Source organism: Rhinoderma darwinii, chromosome 2 (assembly GCF_050947455.1).
Source record: "Rhinoderma darwinii isolate aRhiDar2 chromosome 2, aRhiDar2.hap1, whole genome shotgun sequence".
NCBI lineage: Eukaryota > Metazoa > Chordata > Amphibia > Anura > Rhinodermatidae > Rhinoderma > Rhinoderma darwinii.
The window spans coordinates 188,625,315-188,647,951 of NC_134688.1; the positions used below are offsets into that span (position 1 = coordinate 188,625,315).

Here is a 22,637-nt window from a genome sequence, read left to right on the forward strand (position 1 = left end):
TTTGTTGTAATTATTATTGGCTTCCTAATTTTTTTCATATATTCAGTATATGGACAGCTTAAATTTGGGTAATGTGCACATGTGAAAATTGAATGCGCGTCTGTAGTCAAAGTAATTACGGTTCTGTTTAGAGAATGCCTTTAAGGCCAGTTTCAGATTGCTGTATTGTGAACGTGGCCACATTCTAGCATCTGTATTACGAGTTAGCAAAACCCAGAATTTCAGCAGTTCTACTGGACAGAACCACCATGAGGTCCTGTGGTGGTCTAATTTCGATTCAGTACAACCGCGGGAGGTTCAGGTATGGCGCCCATAATACAGATGCTAAAATGCGGCCACATTACAGCCATTTGAAACCAGACGCAGGGTGAAATCACATATATACTGTTTCAATTAAAACACTAAAAACACACACAAAAACACAAATAAAAAGAATAATAATAATTTCTATTGCCTTTAAAAGTGATACATTTTATTTGTAGAATATATTATGCTGCATTCAAAATACGAATTGAGTACTATATTGTCAAAGTTTTTTTTAAAACTTTATCATTAGAATCTATGGTATTGATTAGTGTATAAAAGATGCCAGCAAATCAAACTGGCATAATTTAGTAACCACGAGTCCTGTAAAACTGTGCACGAGCAACAACATCGTTGGCATAGTCTTTTCCGGTTGTATATGCGTCAACATCATTCAAGTTCTTAACCCTATCCGGACCAGTGTTATATGCAGCAATAGCTCCTGTAAAAAACAAAGTGAAAATATGGACAACTTTTCATACTTCTGTGCATTTCATATCAAAGTCTTTTTGTATCAATAGCTTTACATTGCTTGGTGACTTTCAAAAATACCAGCGCAGTTATGGTAAATTAGTAATAGCTGAATATTAGCATATATACAATGTAATATGGGTAAAAAAATAATTATGCACAGAATAAGTGTAAACCTTTCATTTGTACTTGACCTCTGTTTAGGATGAGTCAGGATCTGTTTTATCAAAATAGTAATAAGGAATGCAAAAATGGCAACCAGGTCTCGTTCACACAGTGTGTTCTGGTGGAGCATTATTGACACATTGTATAAAATGCGTCCTCTTCACGCATTTGGATAAGGGCATGCTGCGATGTGTCCGGGGTCCTTGATGCTTAAGAAAGGGAGTACTCCTGAAACGTTGTGACGTGCCATAATTCAAGGGCATGAAAAGGACGCTGAGCAAAGATTTAAAACTTATTATAGTAAGCATGGACTTTCAAATATTTTGTACTATTCACACAACGGATGTATCTTTTTGAAAAATAAATATAAAAGCAAAATAAAGAAACAATATTACACGTGTTTTCCCTTTACTTGCTACAGATTTTCTCATACACAGCTCCGGGCTCAAGCTTCAGAATCCAAAGCAATCCCTGTCCTACAGCACCATCAGAAAAACAAAAAAGGCCTAATTCAAACTGAGACTTTACTTCAGCAGCCAGAGGAAGTTTTTGACTGAAATCTCTGCCATCACGTTGTGCAGTCTAGGCGCACCATTGAAGCTGTGGCCATTGAAGCTATTTTACCTATTTGATGGTTTGATGGTTTCCCCATATCGCTATTGTTTCTAGTATAACAACACTCAGAAGTGGTATTAATGTATTAGTACATATCCATACATAATGAGGATCTCAATTTTTAGGGTGTCTTATTAAGGTACAATGATGTATTCGTGGTGTTGTATATCCCCCACCTGGATAGAGATAAATTCGTTCTCCGTAATATTGAAAGAAATGAAGATAGATCCGGAGTAATAAAATATAACTTTTACTGAGCTTGTTTAAAATGGATAACAAACATATTGTAAAGGATCTGCCAGGCACAACTTCTGTGTATACGCCCATGGGTAATCAGTCTGCACCTGGTTCTATGTCTCTGAGACTGACTCCATCTTCCACCACTCAGGATGGCAGGCTTAGGAGTGGGAGAGCCTATCGCAGCCTGGCCAGACGGAGCTAGCTCCCGCCCTCTGTCTATTTATACCTGCCTTTCCTGTTCCTCCTTTGCTTGTGATTCTTCTCGTGTGGTTTCCTGGCCTTGCTGTAGCTTCTAGCTATTTGACCTTGCTTCACACTGACCCTGGCTTACTGACTACTCTCCTGCTCTGCGTTTGGTACCTCGTACACTCCTGGTTTGACTCGGCTCATTCACCTCTCTTGTTGCTCACGGTGTTGCCGTGGGCAACTGCCCCATTTCCCTTTGCTTGTGTCCCCTTGTCTGTTTGTCTGTCGTGCACCTACTGAGCGTAAGGACAGTTGTACCCCGTCGCCTAGGGCGGGTCGTTGCAAGTAGGCAGGGACTGAGTGGTGGGAAGATTAGGGCTCACTGTCTGTTTCCCCACCCCCCTGTCATTACATAATCACAAGCCCATATACCTAGGCTACACTGGTCCCTCACTCTACTATGGACCCCCTTGAGACCCTGGCTCAGCAAATGCAGGGTCTCTCCCTACAGGTCCAGGCCCTGGCTCAGAGGGTCAACCAGCCTGACGCTACCATGGTAGTGCCCCTCACCTCACCTCTTGAACCCCACCTCAAGTTGCCTGACCGGTTCTCAGGGGACCGAAGGACTTTTCTCTCCTTTCGGGAGAGTTATAAGCTCTACTTTCGCTTAAAGCCCCACTCCTCAGGTTCTGAGAGCCAGCGGGTGGGTATAATTATGTCCCGGCTCCAGGAAGGGCCCCAAGAATGGGCCTTCTCCTTGGCTCCTGACGCCCCTGAACTTTCCTCCGTTGATCTTTTCTTTTCTGCTCTCGGACTCATTTATGACGAGACTGACAGGACTGCCTTTGCCGAGAGTCAGCTGGTGACCTTACGTCAGGGTAAGAGACCTGTGGAGGAGTATTGTTCTGACTTTAGGAAGTGGTGTATAGCTTCTCGGTGGAATGACCCTGCCTTAAGGTGCCAGTTTAGGTTGGGTCTGTCGAACGCCCTGAAAGACCTGCTAGTTAGCTATCCCTGTCCTGACTCCTTAGACCAGGTTATGGCTTTAGCGGTACGACTTGACCGACGTCTCAGGGAACGACAACTTGAAAGTTTTTGTGTTTTCCCCTCTGACTCCCCCATGATGCCTCCCGAGGTCCCGTTGCTTCGCTCTTCCACGGAAGACTCGGAGGTACCTATGCAACTTGGGGCCTCCGTGTCCCCCCGACAACGTAGAGAGTTCCGCAGGAAGAATGGTCTCTGCTTCTATTGTGGGGATGACAAGCATCAAGTGAACACCTGTCCTAGGCGTAAGAATAAGCAGCCGGAAAACTTCCGCGCCTAAGTGATCATCGGGGAGGTCACTTGGGCACACAGGTATTTCCCGTAAATATGAAACGTAATAAAATCTTGCTTCCCTTTCAGGTCTCTTTTGGTGGTAGGTCTGCTACCGGTAGTGCCTTCGTGGATTCAGGGTCTTCTGCTAATATCATGTCTGTGGAATTTGCTATTTCTCTAGCTATGCCTTTGATTGATTTGTTTAAACCTGTCCCGGTAGTGGGTATCGACTCCACTCCTCTCGCTAATGATTATTTTACTCAGCATACCCCTGTTTTTGAACTCCTTGTTGGCTCCATGCATTTGGAGCAGTGCTCTGTACTGTTGATGCAGGGATTATCGTCCGATTTGGTCTTAGGCCTTCCCTGGTTGCAGTTGCATAATCCCACGTTTGACTGGAATACTGGGGAGCTTACCAAATGGGGTAATGAATGCTTGACGTCATGTTTTTCTGTTAATTTTATTTCTCCCCCTGAGGAGGTGAACACGCTACCTGAGTTTGTTCAGGACTTCGCTGATGTTTTCTCTAAGGAGGCCTCCGAAGTGTTACCTCCTCATAGAGAATACGATTGCGCTATCGATTTGGTACCAGGAGCTAAGCTCCCTAAGGGTAGGATATTTAATCTTTCTTGTCCCGAACGTGAAGCCATGAGAGAGTATATCCAGGAATGCCTGGCCAAGGGTTACATTCGCCCCTCTACTTCTCCGGAAGGTGCTGGCTTCTTCTTCGTAGGGAAGAAGGATGGTGGTCTTAGGCCATGCATTGACTACCGTAACTTGAATAAGGTCACTGTAAGGAACCAGTATCCCCTTCCTTTGATTCCTGATCTCTTTAATCAAGTTCAGGGGGCCCAATGGTTCTCTAAGTTTGATCTACGGGGGGCGTATAACCTTATCCGAATCAAAGAGGGGGATGAGTGGAAGACGGCGTTTAACACGCCCGAAGGTCATTTCGAATACCTCCTCATGCCCTTTGGGTTGTGTAATGCCCCCGCGGTCTTCCAGAATTTCATAAATGAGATTTTAAGAGATTACCTAGGGGTATTTCTTGTAGTGTACCTTGATGACATACTTGTGTTTTCCAAGGACTTGTCCTCCCACATTGAGCATGTCAGGAAGGTGCTCCAGGTCCTTCGGGAAAACAAACTGTTTGCTAAGACCGAAAAATGTGTGTTTGGGGTGCAAGAGATACCATTTTTGGGTCAAATCCTCACTCCTCATGAATTCCGCATGGACCCCGCCAAGGTCCAGGCTGTGGCAGAATGGGTCCAACCTGCCTCCCTGAAGGCGTTACAGTGTTTCTTGGGGTTCTCTAATTATTACAGGAGATTTATTGCTAACTTCTCGGTCATCGCTAAGCCTCTTACGGACCTCACTCGCAAAGGTGCTGATCTCCTCCACTGGCCTCCTGATGCTGTCCAGGCTTTTGAGGTCCTTAAGAAGTGCTTTATCTCTGCCCCGGTGCTGGTCCAGCCCAACCAAATGGAGCCATTTATCGTGGAAGTTGACGCATCCGAGGTGGGAGTGGGAGCTGTCTTGTCCCAGGGTACCAGGTCCCTCACCCATCTCCGTCCCTGTGCCTACTTCTCCAGGAAGTTCTCGCCCACTGAGAGTAACTATGATATTGGCAACCGCGAACTCTTAGCCATTAAATGGGCATTTGAAGAGTGGCGCCACTTCCTGGAGGGGGCTAGGCACCAGGTAACGGTCCTTACCGACCACAAGAATCTGGTTTTCCTAGAATCTGCCCGGAGGCTAAACCCGAGACAAGCTCGATGGGCGCTATTTTTTACCAGATTCAACTTTTTGCTTACCTATAGGGCTGGGTCTAAAAATATTAAGGCCGATGCACTGTCGCGTAGCTTCATGGCCAGCCCTCCTTCAGAGGAAGATCCTGCTTGTATTTTGCTTCCTGGTATAGTCGTTTCTTCTATTGATTCTGATTTAGTCTCTGAAATTGCGGCTGATCAAGGTTCAGCTCCCGGGAACCTTCCTGAGAACAAGCTGTTTGTTCCCCTGCAATTCCGGCTAAGGGTACTTAGGGAAAATCATGACTCCGCACTATCTGGTCATCCAGGCATCCTGGGTACCAAACACCTCATTGCCAGAAACTATTGGTGGCCTGGGTTGCCTAAAGACGTTAAGGACTACGTCGCCGCTTGTGAGGTTTGTGCTAGGTCCAAGACTCCCAGGTCCCGACCAGCGGGCTTACTACGTTCTTTGCCCATTCCCCAGAGACCTTGGACCCATATCTCCATGGATTTTATCACCGATTTGCCTCCATCTCAAGGCAAGTCGGTGGTGTGGGTTGTAGTAGACCGCTTCAGTAAGATGTGCCACTTTGTGCCCCTCAAGAAACTACCCAATGCTAAGACGTTAGCTACCTTGTTTGTCAAACACATCCTGCGTCTCCATGGGGTCCCTGTCAATATTGTTTCGGACAGAGGGGTACAATTTGTTTCATTGTTTTGGAGGGCCTTCTGTAAAAAGTTGGAGATTGATCTGTCCTTCTACTCTGCCTTCCATCCTGAAACTAATGGCCAAACCGAGAGGACTAATCAGTCTCTAGAACAATATTTAAGGTGTTTTATCTCTGACTGTCAATATGATTTGGTCTCATTCATTCCCCTCGCTGAATTTTCCCTTAATAACCGGGTCAGTAACTCGTCAGGAGTCTCCCCCTTTTTCTGTAATTTTGGGTTTAATCCACGGTTCTCCTCCGTTTCACCTGGTAGTTCCAACAATCCCGAGGTAGAGGTCGTTCATCGGGAACTGTGCACAGTCTGGGCCCAGGTTCAGAAGAACCTAGAGGCGTCCCAGAGCATACAAAAAACTCAGGCTGATAGAAGACGTTCTGCTAACCCCTTGTTTATGCTCGGGGATCTGGTGTGGTTATCGTCTAAGAACTTGCGCCTTAAGGTCCCGTCCAAGTAGTTTGCTCCCCGGTTTATAGGGCCGTATAAGGTCATTGAAGTCCTCAATCCTGTCTCCTTCCGACTGGAGTTGCCCCCATCTTTTCGTATACACGACGTGTTTCATGCCTCCCTCCTTAAACGCTGCTCCCCGTCCTTGGCTCCCTCGAGGAAACCTCCTGTTCCCGTTCTCACCCCTGAGGGGGTGGAATTCGAGGTGGCCAAGATTGTGGACAGCAAGATGGTCCAAGGCTCCCTCCAGTACCTGGTCCATTGGAGAGGATACGGGCCTGAGGAGAGGACTTGGGTACCCGCCCGGGATGTTCACGCTGGGGTATTGGTCAGGAAGTTCCACCTTCGTTTCCCCAATAAACCAGGTCCACTTAGAAAGGGTCCGGTGGCCCCTCATAAAAGGGGGGGTACTGTAAAGGATCTGCCAGGCACAACTTCTGTGTATACGCCCATGGGTAATCAGTCTGCACCTGGTTCTATGTCTCTGAGACTGACTCCATCTTCCACCATTCAGGATGGCAGGCTTAGGAGTGGGAAAGCCTATCGCAGCCTGGCCAGACGGAGCTAGCTCCCGCCCTCTGTCTATTTATACCTGCCTTTCCTGTTCCTCCTTTGCTTGTGATTCTTCTCGTGTGGTTTCCTGGCCTTGCTGCAGCTTCTAGCTATTTGACCTTGCTTCACACTGACCCTGGCTTACTGACTACTCTCCTGCTCTGCGTTTGGTACCTCGTACATTCCTGATTTGACTCGGCTCGTTCACCTCTCTTGTTGCTCACGGTGTTGCCGTAGACAACTGCCCCATTTCCCTTTGCTTGTGTCCCCTTGTCTGTTTGTCTGTCGTGCACCTACTGAGCGTAGGGACTGTCGCTCAGTTGTACCCCGTCGCCTAGGGCGGGTCGTTGCAAGTAGGCAGGGACTGAGTGGTGGGTAGATTAGGGCTCACTGTCTGTTTCCCCACCCCCCTGTCATTACACATATATCAAAAAGTAAGGATATCATATGCCAATACTGCATGCCGATTCTCATGTATATTCAGTGATTTATATCAAAATCAAAAACTTCTGAAGACAGCAAAAAATCAGTCCGCCTTGATAAGGTTTCCTAATATTACAATGTATTATGATTACTTTCATCAGGAGGTTTATCCAAGATCCTTTCCTCTTGCAAGTACCACATATACAGGTGAAGTAAAAGACCTGGGGCAATTGCCCTCCTACCCCTTATTTTCAGTTGGTAGTCCTCTTGGTCAATGTGTTCGAGGATAGTTATATGGTTTCTCCAGGGGCGTAACTAGGAAAGACTGGGCCCCATAGCAAACTTTTGACCGGGGCCCCCCCTCCCCTGGGTGTCACACAACCCCCCCCTTGTAGATAGTGCCTTTTTTACAGCCCCCCGCTGTAGATAACGCCATACAGCCCCCCCTCTGTAGATAGCGCCATACATCCCCCTGTAGAGAACGCCATACAGCCCCCCTATAGAGAACGCCATACAGCCCCCCTGTAGATAACGCCATACAGCCCCCCTGCAGAGAACGCCATACAGCCCCCCCCTGTAGAGAACGCCATACAGCCCCCCCCTGTAGGGAACGCCATACAGCCCCCCCTGTTTAGAACACCATACAGCCCCCCCCCTGTAGGGAACGCCATACAGCTCCCCCCTGTAGGGAACGCCATACAGCCACCCCCCCTGTAGGGAACGCCATACAGTGTTCCCCCCCTGTAGGGAACGCCATACAGCGTCCCCCCTCCCAAAAAAATGCGACCTACAGTGTGTCCTACAAAATACATGTATCCCCTCTCCACAGGATAGGGGATGCATGAGTGATCGCTGGCAGCGATAGGGAGAACAGGGGACTGAAAGTCCCCTGAACTTCTCCATGACAAACCTCTGACTTCCGGCATCTGTGCAGCTCAATAAAAATGAAAGGAGCGCTGGTCACGCATGCGCACAAGCACGACCGGCGCTCCATTCATTTCTACGGAGCTGCCGACACAGACCCCGGAAGTCCGAGGTTTGTGATGGAGAACTTCAGGGGACTTTCAGTCCCCCGTTCTCCCTATCCCTGCCAGCGATCACACATGTATCCCCTATCCTGTGGAGAGGGGATACATGTCTTTTGCTCTATTTTGCGCCTTCAGGACCAGACACCGTTTAGCCATTTTTAGCACGTGTTAGTTAAATGGCTATAACTTTTTTATTTGTTGGGCTAACGACGTGATTTTTGCGACGTTTTTTTCCGTAGATAATGCAGGTTTCTTTTTTCATCATTTTTATACACACCTTTTTTGCTATTTTAGAATTTTTATTCATAAAGTTTGAAAATAATAGTAAAAAAATAAGCTTTTTTACATTTCAGCTATTTTTCTTTTGGTAATAACATAGTTTTACCCTAAAATAGACCTTTTATTTGTGATCGTCATTGTCTACCGTAAATTTTTATATATTACATGTCTATATTAGGGTAATTGGGTCAGCGCTAGCGTTACAACAATGATTGGCGGGGGGAACGTTTTTTTTTTGGGGTGGGTATTTTATGTGTATTTATTATGAAACATTTTTTTGCACTTTACTTTATTATTTTTTTATTACTATGGTCTGTCCCCCAAAGGTCAAAAAAGACCTTTGGGGAACTTTATATATATTTTGTCTTTCTTTTACACCATGTTTTTCCACTGTAACTGGAGCTGCACAGCAGCCCCAGTTACAGGGGAAATCAGCCCTCTCATAGTGACGATTGTCACTAATAGGGCTGTGCTGGGTCTAGTAAGACCCAGCAGCAGCCTGCCACTAACGGCACCCGGCGATCATGTGACCAGTCACATGATCACCGGGAGGAATAGAGACAGCACCGCTGCTGCTGTCTCTATTCCTATACACAGCGCGCATTCAGCGCTGTGTACAAGTGATCAGAGAAGACAGAAGCAGCGAAAGCTGCTTCTATCCTCTCCTCAGGGTCCCCGGCAGTCACTGACAGCCGGAGACCCGACATTCAGCTGCCCGATCGCGCGGGCAGCAAGTTAAAACCCGAGCCGTAGAAAGTCTATGGCTCGGGTTTTAAGGACCCTGACCGCTGGCCGTAAAAATACAGCCAGCGGTCGGGAACCAGTTAATGGCAGAGTGGGGAGATACCTCCCTGCTCTGCCGTAGTGTTCAGTGGTGTCCCGCTGTAGCAGCCATAGCGGCTGCTAGCGGAGCCTCCAACCGTGGTGGGGGCCCGTGCCGGCGGGCAACACGGGCCCCATCATGCCGCTACTGTTGCTACGGCGGTAGTTACGCCACTGTTTTTCTCCTGAGATGGTAGATGATAGATATTTCTCCCAACGCGTTTCCTTGCTGACCAAGCAGTTCCTCAGGGGAGATAGGTCAAAACAGCAGCTGCATCCAAATTTGAGGTTTAGCTGCCTGAAGATCAGTATTGCTGTCGGTTAATGTGAAGAAAAAAGCTCATTAATTTGAGCATGCTTGCAGTAGCAAGGGGTATCCTGTTTAAAACATTCTTGCAGTGGCAAGAAGTTTAGGCCTTCCAAGTTGGAGGTAAACAAAAGATGCCTGTTCCTGGCGTGTGCCGTCACTACACTGAAGGATTCCCTGCTTTTTATACTTCCTGACACACCCCCCTAAGATCAACCCACCTCCCACACCTCCCTGTGATGTATCTAGAGGGGCGTGTATCTGCTGTGACGCGGCGATCCGCCCTGTGACCGCCAGTCAGCCGCACAAACAAAGTTCATGCACTGGCTGGGCAGGCGGCCGCGCCGTGCGTCACCGCCACAACCCACTCCAAGCTAACCTCCTATATCTCACAACAGGAGATATACTAAACGCATCCATGTAGCGATCAAAGTTCACTGCCGGGATACGTGTGTAGGGGAACATAGGAAACCTCGCCCCTGGTTAGTGACAGCCATACATTGGCTGTGACGTAACCATAGTAACTCTCTCGCAAAACAGATCCGTGCTACCTTATATAAAATGCGTCCTCTTCACGCTTTTGGATAAGGGCATGCTGCGATGTGTCCGGGGTCCTTGATGCTTGAGAAAGGGAGTACTCCTGAAACGTTGCGACGTGCCATAATTCAAGGGCATGAAAAGGACGCTGAGCAAAGATTTAAAACTTATTATAGTAAGCATGGACTTTCAAATATTTTGTACTATTCACACAACGGATGTATCTTTTTGAAAAATAAATATAAAAGCAAAATAAAGAAACAATATTAGACATGTTTTCCCTTTACTTGCTACAGATTTGCTCATACACAGCTCCGGGCTCATGCTTCAGAATCCAAAGCAATCCCTGTCCTACAGCACCATCATAAAAACAAAAAAGGCCTAATATAAACGTTATAGACTTTACTTCAGCAGCCAGAGGAAGTTTTTGACTGAAATCTCTGCCATCAGGTTGTGCAGTCTAGGCGCACCATTGAAGCTGTGGCCATTGAATCTATTTTACTCATTTGATGGTTTGATGGTTTCCCCATATCGCTATTGTTTCTAGTATAACAACACTCAGAAGTGGTATTAATGTATTAGTACATATCCATATATAATGAGGATCTCAATTTTTAGGGTGTCTTATTAAAGAGGCTCTGTCACCAGATTTTGCAACCCCTATCTGCTATTGCAGCAGATAGGCGCTGCAATGTAGATTACAGTAACGTTTTTATTTTTAAAAAACGAGCATTTTTGGCCAAGTTATGACCATTTTTGTATTTATGCAAATGAGGCTTGCAAAAGTCCAAGTGGACGTGTTTAAAGTAAAAGTCCAAGTGGGCGTGTATTATGTGCGTACATCGGGGCGTTTTTACTACTTTTACTAGCTGGGCGTTCTGACGAGAAGTATTATCCACTTCTCTTCAGAACGCCCAGCTTCTGGCAGTGCAGACACAGCCGTGTTCTCGAGAGATCACACTGTGACGTCACTCACTTCCTGCCCCAGGTCCTGCATCGTGTCGGCCACATCGGCACCAGAGGCTACAGTTGATTCTGCAGCAGCATCAGCGTTTGCAGGTAAGTAGCTACATCGACTTACCTGCAAACGCCGATGCTGCTGCAGAATCAACTGTAGCCTCTGGTGCCGATGTGTCCTCGCTCATCCGACACGATGCAGGACCTGTGAGTGACGACACAGCGTGATCTCTCGAGAACACGGCTGTGTCTGCACTGCCAGAAGCTGGGCGTTCTAAAGAGAAGTGGATGATACTTCTCGTCAGAACGCCCAGCTAGTAAAAGTAGTAAAAACGCCCCGAGGTACGCACATAATACACGCCCACTTGGACTTTTACTTTAAACACGCCCACTTGGACTTTTGCAAGCCTCATTTGCATAAATACAAAAATGGTCATAACTTGGCCAAAAATGCTCGTTTTTTAAAAATAAAAACGTTACAGTAATCTACATTGCAGCGCCTATCTGCTGCAATAGCAGATAGGGGTTGCAAAATCTGGTGACAGAGCCTCTTTAAGGTAGCTAGATTGGGTTGACTATGGATGACTTGATCATTCAAATCAGTTTAGTCAAAACCGACATCTCTGAACTAAGAAATGTTAGGAAACCAGTCTTCGACAGGGTCAACTTCTTTGAAGAAACCTGCTCACTAGTAATTCAAAACTTCAAACAATCTTTGACGTTTTTATTGACAAACAAAGATCCTTTTTCAAAAAATTACATATTGATGACTTAGAAAATAGATACTGTAAAAATAATCTAAGAATAAGAGGCATCCCAGAGACAGTTTCAGTTAAAGAAATCCAAGTAAATCTTGGGTCAAATTTTCAACTAATTATTAGGCAAAAAAGATACCTATAGAAAAAGCACACATGATGTTTAGACCAAAATAAGCAAAGGGATAGTCACTGCTGCTTACAAAGTTTCAAAGTAAAAAAGCAAATCCTTCAAAAAGCCGATACACTAAAAGAAACTGATTACCAGGATCTATCAAAACTGACTCTAGACCTGAGGAGACAACTCCAACCACTCACAAAAACATCTCTTATAAATGGTTGTTTCCTTGTGATCTGGCAATACACTTACCAAATTAGACCCTATCATCAGTTCACAGGTTGCGTAAATACTTAAATACTGCACATTTTCCACAACGGAACTCAATCGGCAGCATAATACAGTAGCAGCATAGTGGATGAAATACAACAAATAAATCTCATTCACATGCTGCATAAATATTGAGCGGAAAAAACGCTCAGAAATTGACATGCAGTGCAGAATTTTATTCCTCAGCATGTCAATTGTATTTGCGTAAATGCTGCTTGAATTCAATGGGGAGATAAAACCCGCAACAAATAGTAGTTGTTGCGTTTTTTGCAGCGGAATTGCAGCGATACTGCCGCAAAAAACGTAACTCAGAAAAAACAATAATCTTATACTTATCCAGAAGTCCATGTTTCTTCCTCCAGGCCGCCCTCCTGGGATGACGTTTCATCCCGTGTGACTGCTGCAGAAAATCACAGGCTGTGGCAGTGGTCACATGGGATGAAACGTCTTTCCAAGAGCCCGCCCTGGATGACATCAGAGGACCGTCATCATGGGATGACGTTTATCCCAGGTGACAACCGCTTCAGCCAATCACAGGCTGCAGCAGTCTCCTGGGATGAAACATCATCCCAAGAGGCCGGCCTTCTAGCAGGACGGCTAAAGGCTCTAGTTTTCCGCAGCAGACATTCTGGGCGAAAATCTGCACCACAGTTTGGTGCGTTTTTTTCGTTCAGAATTCTCTGCGGCCACCGGGCCGGATACGCTGTGTAACTTTGCGCATCGTATCCGCCCTGTGTGATTTCCTCTCGTTCTAAATAAATTGGACCCAGACCATCTCCAGAAACAAGATTGGATATCAACAGAAGAACAACCAGGCCTACTGCCATTACCCAGGGCAAACAAATACTCCAGAAAAGACAAATATAATGAGAACTCTGGACAAAGTCTAAAACAAAGGAATGGATAAAAAAAACCTTCACCTACACCGAGCCTTCTCAAGAGATTATCTAACAATTATGACGCTTTCTCCTCCCTCCTTCTGCCATTAAGGATAGAAAACACTTGTATCCTTTTCTCATGCCCCTTTACATTTTCCCTTTCATTTATTCCTCTCTTCTTCTTTGATGAGATCAAGGGAATGGTACCTGTTTTTCATATTTACCTTTTGCAAACTACACTTGGAGGAGTACTCCAAAGACACTATTGCAGTTTAAATCTTAGGCAATTTAACTTCCACTTTCTTGACGGTGTCCGCCACCCATATCCCCAAACTGAGACAGTAATTTTATGCTAGATCAATTAGTTAGGGGTTGAAATATCTTCATCTTCCCTTTGACTAGCAGCATTAAGGCATGATTTCAAGTTCCAAGCTATCAACCTTTGTTTGAAATGTTGCCAATGCTGCAAACCATGTTTCCTATTCCTATATTTCCCTTTTTCACAATTACACTACACTACTGGCACTGACACCTATGGCCCTATGGTAGGTAGTGGTTCAGAATGCACTGGACCAAGGCAGGTGCACGAATAGGGTCCCAACCCAATCGTATTTGAAGAAGTATTCGGCACACAAAATGTAGTTTTTAAATTCTTCAAGTTTATTGTATTTGATGCAGAGGCTTAGTGCGTGCGACGTTTCGGTCAGGAGACCTTCATCAGGCCCTATTGGTGTACAAAATTTTACAAGTAAATATATTTGCATCATATAAATACGTAAACAATCATATATCATGACATAAAGGAAAAGAGAAATGAAACGAAATAAAATAAAAAGATAAAAGTACAAAATAAGGTAAGAACAGATTCATTTCACCAGAATACATACAGAGTTCCTACATCGTGGAGATTTACATGATATACATATTTTTGGGTATAGAAGGATACATAAATATAGATGTATGTATATGGATGGATGACATCCTAGCTCTGGGCACAATATCCATATTCAAGGCTAAGATATAATGAAATAAACGGCAGAATATCTCATAGAGATCGTACAAAGAATCAGCAGTATGTATTTTGGTGAAATGAATCTGTTCTTACCTTATTTTGTACTTTTATCTTTTTATTTTATTTCGTTTCATTTCTCTTTTCCTTTATGTCATGATATATGATTGTTTACGTATTTAAATGATGCAAATATATTTACTTGTAAAATTTTGTACACCAATAGTGCCTGATGAAGGTCTCCTGACCGAAACGTCGCACGCACTAAGCCTCTGGCATCAAATACAATAAACCTGAAGAATTTAAAAACTACATTTTGTGTGCCGAATACTTCTTTATCTATGGACCTATGTTAGAACGAACATGACATATTAGAAATGGCTGAACTCCACATTGCCTCGTACAATTTCAAAGGTATTAACATTCCACAAAAAAGGATATAAATACTTCAATACCTAGAGGAAAAATAGTAGGTATTGCTCCCGTTCAAGAGACACACATTAAGAAATCATACAGACCACTGACTGAGAATAAAACGTTCACTCTTTGGTACAGCACCGCCCATTAAAAGAGACAAAGGGGTTTCTATAGTTATCAGCAAAAGAGTACCATTCATTTTCAAAGATGTTATTATCACGGTTTATATTCTGTATAACACACTATCTACATAGGGTAAGGCCACACGGTGCAGTCGCGTTGCGTTTATGTCATGTTTTTAAACTGCAGCAAGTAATTTTTCATTAGAAGTCAATGGTGAAATTTGTGTTATGGACAGACGGCTGCTATTATATTACAATGTGTTTTTTGTGCAGTTAACAACATCTTCATAATGCCCGACCGAATGCAGTTAATGACCACGCTGCCAATGTTGTTGCTGAACTGCGTGCGTTTTTGCTAACAGTTCTGCAATGCCTTGTAATGAACTATATACAGGAAGCACCTAACCAACTTCAATACGGGTGAAAACTATGTCCATCAATTATTTCCTTTAAAAACACAACAGAACTGCAGCATTAGGGCTTATTCACACGAACGTATAATACGTCCGTGCTACGCACGTGGAAAACACGCGCGTCGCACGGACCTATGTTACTGAATGGGGCCGTTCAGACTGTCAGTGGTTTTTACACAGCGTATGTCCGCTGCGTCAAACGCACGACATGTCCTATATTTGGCCGTGTTTCGCACTACACGCACCCATTGAAGTCAATGGGTGCGTGTAAATCATGCTCGGCACACGGAAGCACTTCCGGGTGCCGCGCGTGATTCGTGCAACAGTAGTAAAATGAATGAATGAAAACAGAAAAGCACCACGTGCAAAACAGACACGTCTGTGTGAATAAGGCCTTACAAGAGACAAAAAAACGCATGCAGTTTACCCCATGCGGTTTTCAAACGCAACCTAACGCAACCCTAAGTCCATGTTTATGCCCCAAACATAAAACAAAAGAAAGATTTTTCAACAAATATTTGAAAACCAACTGTGCTTCTCGGAAGGATATTTGATACAAGAAGGAGATTTCAATGCCCCTCTTCATCCTCCATTGGACACACCCAATGATAATTCAACAATTCAATTCAGGAAGCTGAAAATTCAGTATTAGAAAATTGCTGGTAGAATTACAATTCACAGATGATTGGAGATTTATACATCTGAAAAGAAAAGACTATTCCTCCTTCTCTGCAGTAACAAGAATAGATTTTATATTTATCCCACACTGTCTAATTAGTTTGGTATCCACAGATGCGTATGACACAATACTTCACACTGATCATGCTTGACTTTTTATTACAATAGTGCTATCACAAAAGAAAAGTCAACTGTTTAACTGAAAATTAAATGAAGTTCTTGTCATGCCCATGGCCGCGGGCCGTCAGGCTCACTCACCTCCTGACGGCCACAGCCATGGATCTGCGAGCGCTGGCCCCAGCCTCCTCCTCAGGAGACACCAGCGCTCACTTCCGCTTACCTCAGCTGGGTCCCGTAGGGTGTATGCGCACGCTCATGCCCGCTCTTAAAGGGCCAGCACCTCAGTTGAAGTTAAAATAAGCCCATGAGCACCCTGGACACCAAGAGGGGCCCAGCCCCTTCCTGCCTTGCCTGAGCGTTGTTGTCCTACCTTAAAGGAACAGTGTCACCAAATTATTTTTTTTTATATCAGTTTTATGTTAGGGTTTTATTAAAAACGTTTATATTTGTGTTTGTGTGTTACTTTTTTCTATTTTTACACTTTTTCTTCCCTATGGGGGCTGCCATTTTTTTTCCATTTCTGTATGTGTCGATTAACGACACATACAGACATGGAATACGGCAGCTCCAGTCCCATAGGGACTGCGAACGGGGCCCGTTCCATCCACTATGGTGTACGCCGTGTGTGTGGGAACGGCGCATGCGCCGCTCCCACACAGTCCGATTTGAAACGCGCGCCGTCCGGCGCCATTTTCCTGTGGACCGGAAGTCGCGGCCGGGCAGTAAGATTACTACTTGCGGTCGCGGCTTCCGGACTTGTGCACATGGAGCAGCGGCAGCAGACGGAGCGGACGGACCAGAGGGAGCGGCGGCGACTGGAGCAGGTAAGTGATTTCTATGTATGTTCGTGTTTCAGTGTGTTTTACTAGTGTATGTAAACCTTCTACACTGTGTGTTAGCTCAAAAAATGGCGACACACAGTGTAGGAGGTTAGACCGTTCAAACCCCTCGTTTCTCCCGGCACTAGCCAGGATAAAGGAGGGGGGATTCTGAGAGCTCACTAGAGCGAGGGATTTTTTCCCAATTTTGCAGCATAAAGCAATGTGGTTGCTTTACCACATGCAATGCTGCAATTTTGGGAATTGCTCCATCTAGTGACCAGTGCTGGGAAATATTATAAATTGAATCCAATTTATAATATTTCCTGACTCGTGAAAAAAATAAAAAAAATTAGAACAATGTTTAATCACCTACACACTAATTGTTTAACTAAAAAAAAAAAAACATGTTTTGCTGGCAACACATTCCCTTTAAGTTTGTCTAAGCAAATAGTCTCCTAGTGTTTTCCAGTTCCCAGTGTTTCCCGTTCCTTCTGCCTGTAACCTGTATCCCGTGCTATCCTGGTCAAGTGCCGTGCTGAGCTGTAGTTGTGTTGTGCTGAGTACCACGCCTCTCCTGCTAAATCATGTCTGGCGCCTGCCTGCTGTCTGCCTGCTGTTTTGCCCCATCCGAGCCTGTCTTGCTACTGTCTGAGCTACCACAGGTACACTATACGAACTATAGACTGTGAACTGTGTCCTGGTTGCCAGTTGCCATACCGTCAAGGCGGTACGGTCCAGTGGGTCCACGTACCCAACATGACACTCCTACTCAAAAGTAACGCTATACATAGCAAAACACATCCAAAGTTATTTGTAGGACAATAACAAGGACAGAATTTGCAATCCAAAAATCTAAGAGGCTTATAAATCAATCATCAGAGGTTATAAGAACTCATAGATAAAACAAAGCAACTAAAACAAGGTACATAACTTTTCCCTAGCCTTAAAAGTAAAAACAGAACTAAATAAAGTAAGAATAGATCTCAAAGAGCTACTTAATGACAATTCTGAGAAGTTCTGCTTTCTCATAAAATACAAACACCAGGTCCTTTCAGACAAATGTTGCAAAAGATTAGTGTCACTGGACAAAAAACAAAGAGCTCTAACTTACATCCCTAAAATTAAAGACAAACCAAATAGAGATTTTTTTTCCTGCCAGTATTACTCAGAGTTGTATAACCTGAACACAAACGCAAAATTCCAATAGCAAAACTCAAAACATTACAAAACTTTGAAATACTATTACTCTGCCTCGCATCAAATCGTCACAGTAACTTCACTGGAATAGTGAGAAATTAAAAAGTAACTTTTATTGATATGTATTAAAACCTGCGTTGTTCTCATGCTTCACGCATCCCTCCATAGACTCTAGTCTATGGGGGATTTGGGATATCGTGTCCCACAGCGAAGAGCACAGATGCACCTCGGACGTGAAAAACAAGAGTTTTACACATTCGAGATGCGCAACGCCCGTGTGAATGTAACCTTAATATAATTCACATCATGCTGACATGGACCACATATGTAAGCCTTATTACACTACTCTCCCTAGATAAAAGGAACAAAGAAAGATCAATATTTTTTGCAGCAGGCACAGAAAAAGATGGGCAGGGAAATCTACTCTATCAGAGGTATCCTTCAGCATCAGAGTCCACCATCAGCACTTTTCACTGCATATCTTTGTTATTTTTTGTTCACACAGCTCGGTTTATGTGTCGAGTTGAGTATAGGGACTCCTACACAGCAGTTCTCACTGCTCACCCAAGCAAGGCTGAGAATACTAAGGCTTGGTTCCCACGTAGCATAAACGCCACAGATGCTGCGTGTTTGGCCCATAGGCTTCAATGGGGAGCAGAAATTCTGCAACAGATTTATGTTTTTGTGGTTTTTACAGTGTTTATGCAGTGGCAGATCATCTTTAGGGCGGTTCGGGCGGCCGCCCGGGGCCCAAGGCTCCCGGGGGGCCCATGGTCAGCCAAACCGCACATGATCGCATGGGCCCCCTCATGCTCGGTGGCATCGCTAGCACCGAAGGGGGCCCCGGTGCTAGCGGCAGCCACATTCATTTGTATCTGAGTCCTCAGGACTTAGATACAAATGAATACTATAGGCTGCAGGTCACGTTCGGCTTGCAGCCTATAAGGCGCTGGGAAGACTCCCTGCACAGGTCGGCGTGATGAGGTACTGCATCACGCCGGTATGCGCATGCGTCTAGTCCGGAGGATTCACACGCGTGCAGCTGAAGCGGCCGCCATGGGTGGCCCTATATACAAGGGGGAGGGTAGCGCTGTGTGGGCCTGTATACAAAGGGGGAGAGTGCTCTGTGACACTATATAGAAGGGGGGAGTGCTGTGTGGCACTATATACAAAGGGGGAGCACTGTGTACACTATATACAAGGAGGAGCGCTATGTGACCCTATATGCAAGGGGGGAGCGCTGTGTGGCCCTATATACAAAGGGGGAGCGCTGTGTGATACTATATACAAAGGGGAAGGGCTGTGTAGCACTATATACAAGGGGGGGCTGTGTAGCGCTATCCACAGAGGTATGTGTGTGGCGCTCTTTATACGGGGGACTTTTTGGCGCTATTTACAGGAGGGGGAGGGCTGTGTGGCGCTCTCTACAGGGGGGCTGTATGGCACTATCTATAGGGGGCTGTGCGTAACGCTCTCTGCAGGGGGATGTGTGATATCTACAGGGGGCTGTGTGTGGCGCTATCTATGGGGGTGTGTAATATCTACACGGGCTGTGTGTGGCACTATGTACAGGGGGCTGTGTGTGGCACTATGTACAGGGGGCTGTGTGTATGTGGTGTTTTACAGTGTGTGGTATTATATTCAGGTGTGCAGTGTTTGGTGCTATTATATTTAGGGGCATAGTATGTGGCACCATGATAACTTTATTTTCGTTTATAGGTGTGGAAATGTTGGAAAAGTGAGGAGCCGAAGACATCTGAGTGGCAAATTCTGCAGAAATGGGACATGGCCGGGAGAAGTCGTCATGAGCTCTCGACCGGATGGAGAAGAAAAGAGGAAAATAACTACTAGAATCTGAGACGTCGTCACCTGTGAGTCACTAGATTTATAGAGAATCTGTCACCTTTCCTGACATGTTTATTATAGGAAATCCTTGTATTTCACAAAGTCTTTCTGCAGTCCAGGACTGATAGACAATTCCCCTTGTCAGGAGGATGTGTCCCAGCACAGTGTGATACTGTCAGTATGTAGGGACACAGCCCTGTGACAAGGGGAATCATAACACCCATTTGTTAATGCTTGCCCAAAAAGGTAGTGTTAAAAATAGTTACGGCACGGCAGGGCGGTGGTGCTGGAGCGGGGCCCAAGTTTGGGTAACAGCCCAGGGTCCATGGTCTACTTAATCCGCCACTGCGTTTATGTAATGGAAAGTAGTAGAAACTGGAAATCCGCAGGTGCACATATATTTTGCTATAACCAATGTTTAACACTACGGCTACATTTACACGAATATAGCCCACCTCGGACGTGAAAAACTGCAGTTTTCTTCGTCCGAGGTGGACCAGGGTGGGATGCGTGGTCACGGATGCCCCAGACTACAGTCTATGGAGGGATGCGTGACATGCATTAAAATAGGACATGTTCAAATTTTTCAACGGAGCGTTCACACGCTCCGTTGAAATGACGGTCGTGTCAACTATCCCATTGATATGCATGGGTCAGTGTGACGTCCGTTGTTATAACGGCCGTCACACGGACGAGATTCACGTTCGTGTGAATGAGCCTTAAGTCTGCAGGTAAAAACACTGCAGAAAAAAAGCAGTGTTTCCGCAGCAGTAACTCACTATTTGGTGCGGATTTCTGTGACAGATTTACCATAGTTTTTCTAGAGATTCTACCGCAGATTTTCTGTTGCAGAAAATCTGCAGCGTATTTTATGTGTGGGAACATAGCCTAAGGCCGGGTTCCCACAGGACGGATACGCTGCGTAAAAATCACGCAGCGTGTGTGACCTGTAACCAGCAGGACATTCTGTCTGAAAAATCACACCACATTGTGGTGCGATTTCTCGGGCGGAAATTCCGCAGCAGAGGAAAGCCATTTAAACTTACCCCCTCCCTCCTGACGTCCGCACCGGCCTCTCTGGATGATGTTTCAGCCTATGTGACGCTGCAGCCTGTGATTGGATGCAGTGGTCACATGGGACGCAACGTCATCCAGAGAGGCCGGACTGCACGAAGAAGGAGGGCATTCTGGGTAAGTATGTTAATGTTTTTTCTTCCGGCGGTGCGATTATTGCGGCGGAAACGCTGTGTTAAAAATCCGCAACGCTTGGCTTTCTGTTGTGGGTTTTGCATCCCCATTGATTCAAATGGGGAAAACCCGCATCGGAAAATTAACAAAAACGCAGCATAAATTGACATGCTGCGGAATTATTAACGTTTACGCTGCGGTTTTTTTACGCAGCGTGGCCATGAGATTTTATAAATCTCATCCACTTTGCTGCTACTGTAAACTAGATTTACAGGCAGTGGGACCAGAGGCAGAGCTCATGAAACATCCGCCCGGCCCACTGCCTGTAAACCTAGTTGATGACGTGCCGTGCCTCTGAATAGACGGAAGTGCTGGCTGAGCAAAGACAGGGAATGTCGTCCCTGCTAGTACACGGCTCCTCCTCCTCTCTCTTGGAGTTCCCCACTACCTGCCCGTCTCCTCTCATAGCCCACGCCCCCCACCCGTTATATTGTTACGAAGTGATTGAAAAGTTAAAAGGTATGCACAAGCTAGATATCCGGATGTCTCCGGTCATATTTATAATCGGTTATAATTATGAATTCAGGACCTCTATGTATAAAAATAAATCTACTACTAATGACTTCTTTGTGGCAAAAATTTAGATTTTGCAAATGGTTTCCGTTTTTCACCGTTCCGGCAGGTTTCCGTTTTTTCGACGGAATCAATAGCGCAGTCGACGGTGACAAACGTAAAACATTAGCAATGTTTCCGTCACCACTGATATCAATGGTGATGCAAACTGAAGCTAAGGTTTCCGTTTGACTTTCCGTTGGGGGGTTCCACGACGGAAACCTCCGACGGAACCCGTGAACGGAAAGCCAACGCTGATGTGAACCGGCCCTTAAACTGCTTATTCTAGATGAGACACTTTATCAATTATACATTACCTACAAAATGATGGTAAAGCACTCATTGCCAGACATTGAAAGACACAAAGTCTTCCTGTTTCAGAATGAGCGAAATTAACTATCAATATTTGTGAAATAATAAGATGGTCTACTGGCCATAAATATGGCAAGATATGGGAAGAATAGCCACAATTCCGCAGAATGAAGTGTGGACACATTTCTATAAGCACCAGGCGTAAGATATAAGTAAAATTCACATCATACTCATAAAGGCGAATTTTCCTCTACTATAATATTAGAATAAACTGACATTGAGCCTTTTTATGCTGACACAAAGTAACGAGAATGTATCAGTTATATGTTTTGTATTTAATGTCCTTGTCAGCAGAGATAACTTGTTACCTGTTGTATACCCCCATTTTTTCTTTCTGTCCTCCACTTCACCCATTTGGAATTCAAGAAATAAAGAAATTATTAAAAGAAAAACTGTATACCTCGCAAAAGGTTTTCTATTTATAAAGGGGTAACTCCTCTTTTTGGGGATGAATTCAGAAAATAAGTATGGAAAACAAGTTTGCATGTCACATCATTTGACTTCCACGAAAAAAATGTTTTTGTTTTTTTTTTTTGCATAAATAATAGCATTCATAATGTATCCTACAAAAAGGTATGCCAACAGGGCACATTTTGGTGTCTTTGCAGCTCATCAATTAAAAACTTCCATAAAATGTTTCTAGACTTTTTAAAGAAAATTCCAAAAAGTTTACAGGAAAAGCAAGCTGGGAAAGGG

The 22,637-nt window shown here is 44.9% G+C and overlaps 1 protein-coding gene across 2 annotated transcripts in view; it reads right to left on the reverse strand.

The window, feature by feature from the left end:
- Positions 1-461: 461 nt before the first annotated feature.
- LOC142740905 (lysozyme g-like) overlaps positions 462-22,637 on the reverse strand; it is a 37,267-nt gene continuing 15,091 nt past the window's right edge. For both annotated transcript variants that reach the window (XM_075850329.1, XM_075850330.1), the window contains one exon: positions 462-745. In XM_075850329.1, coding sequence (XP_075706444.1) covers positions 612-745 — 134 coding nt within the window. In that variant the 3' untranslated portion in view covers positions 462-611. The remainder of the gene's footprint in view (positions 746-22,637) is intronic.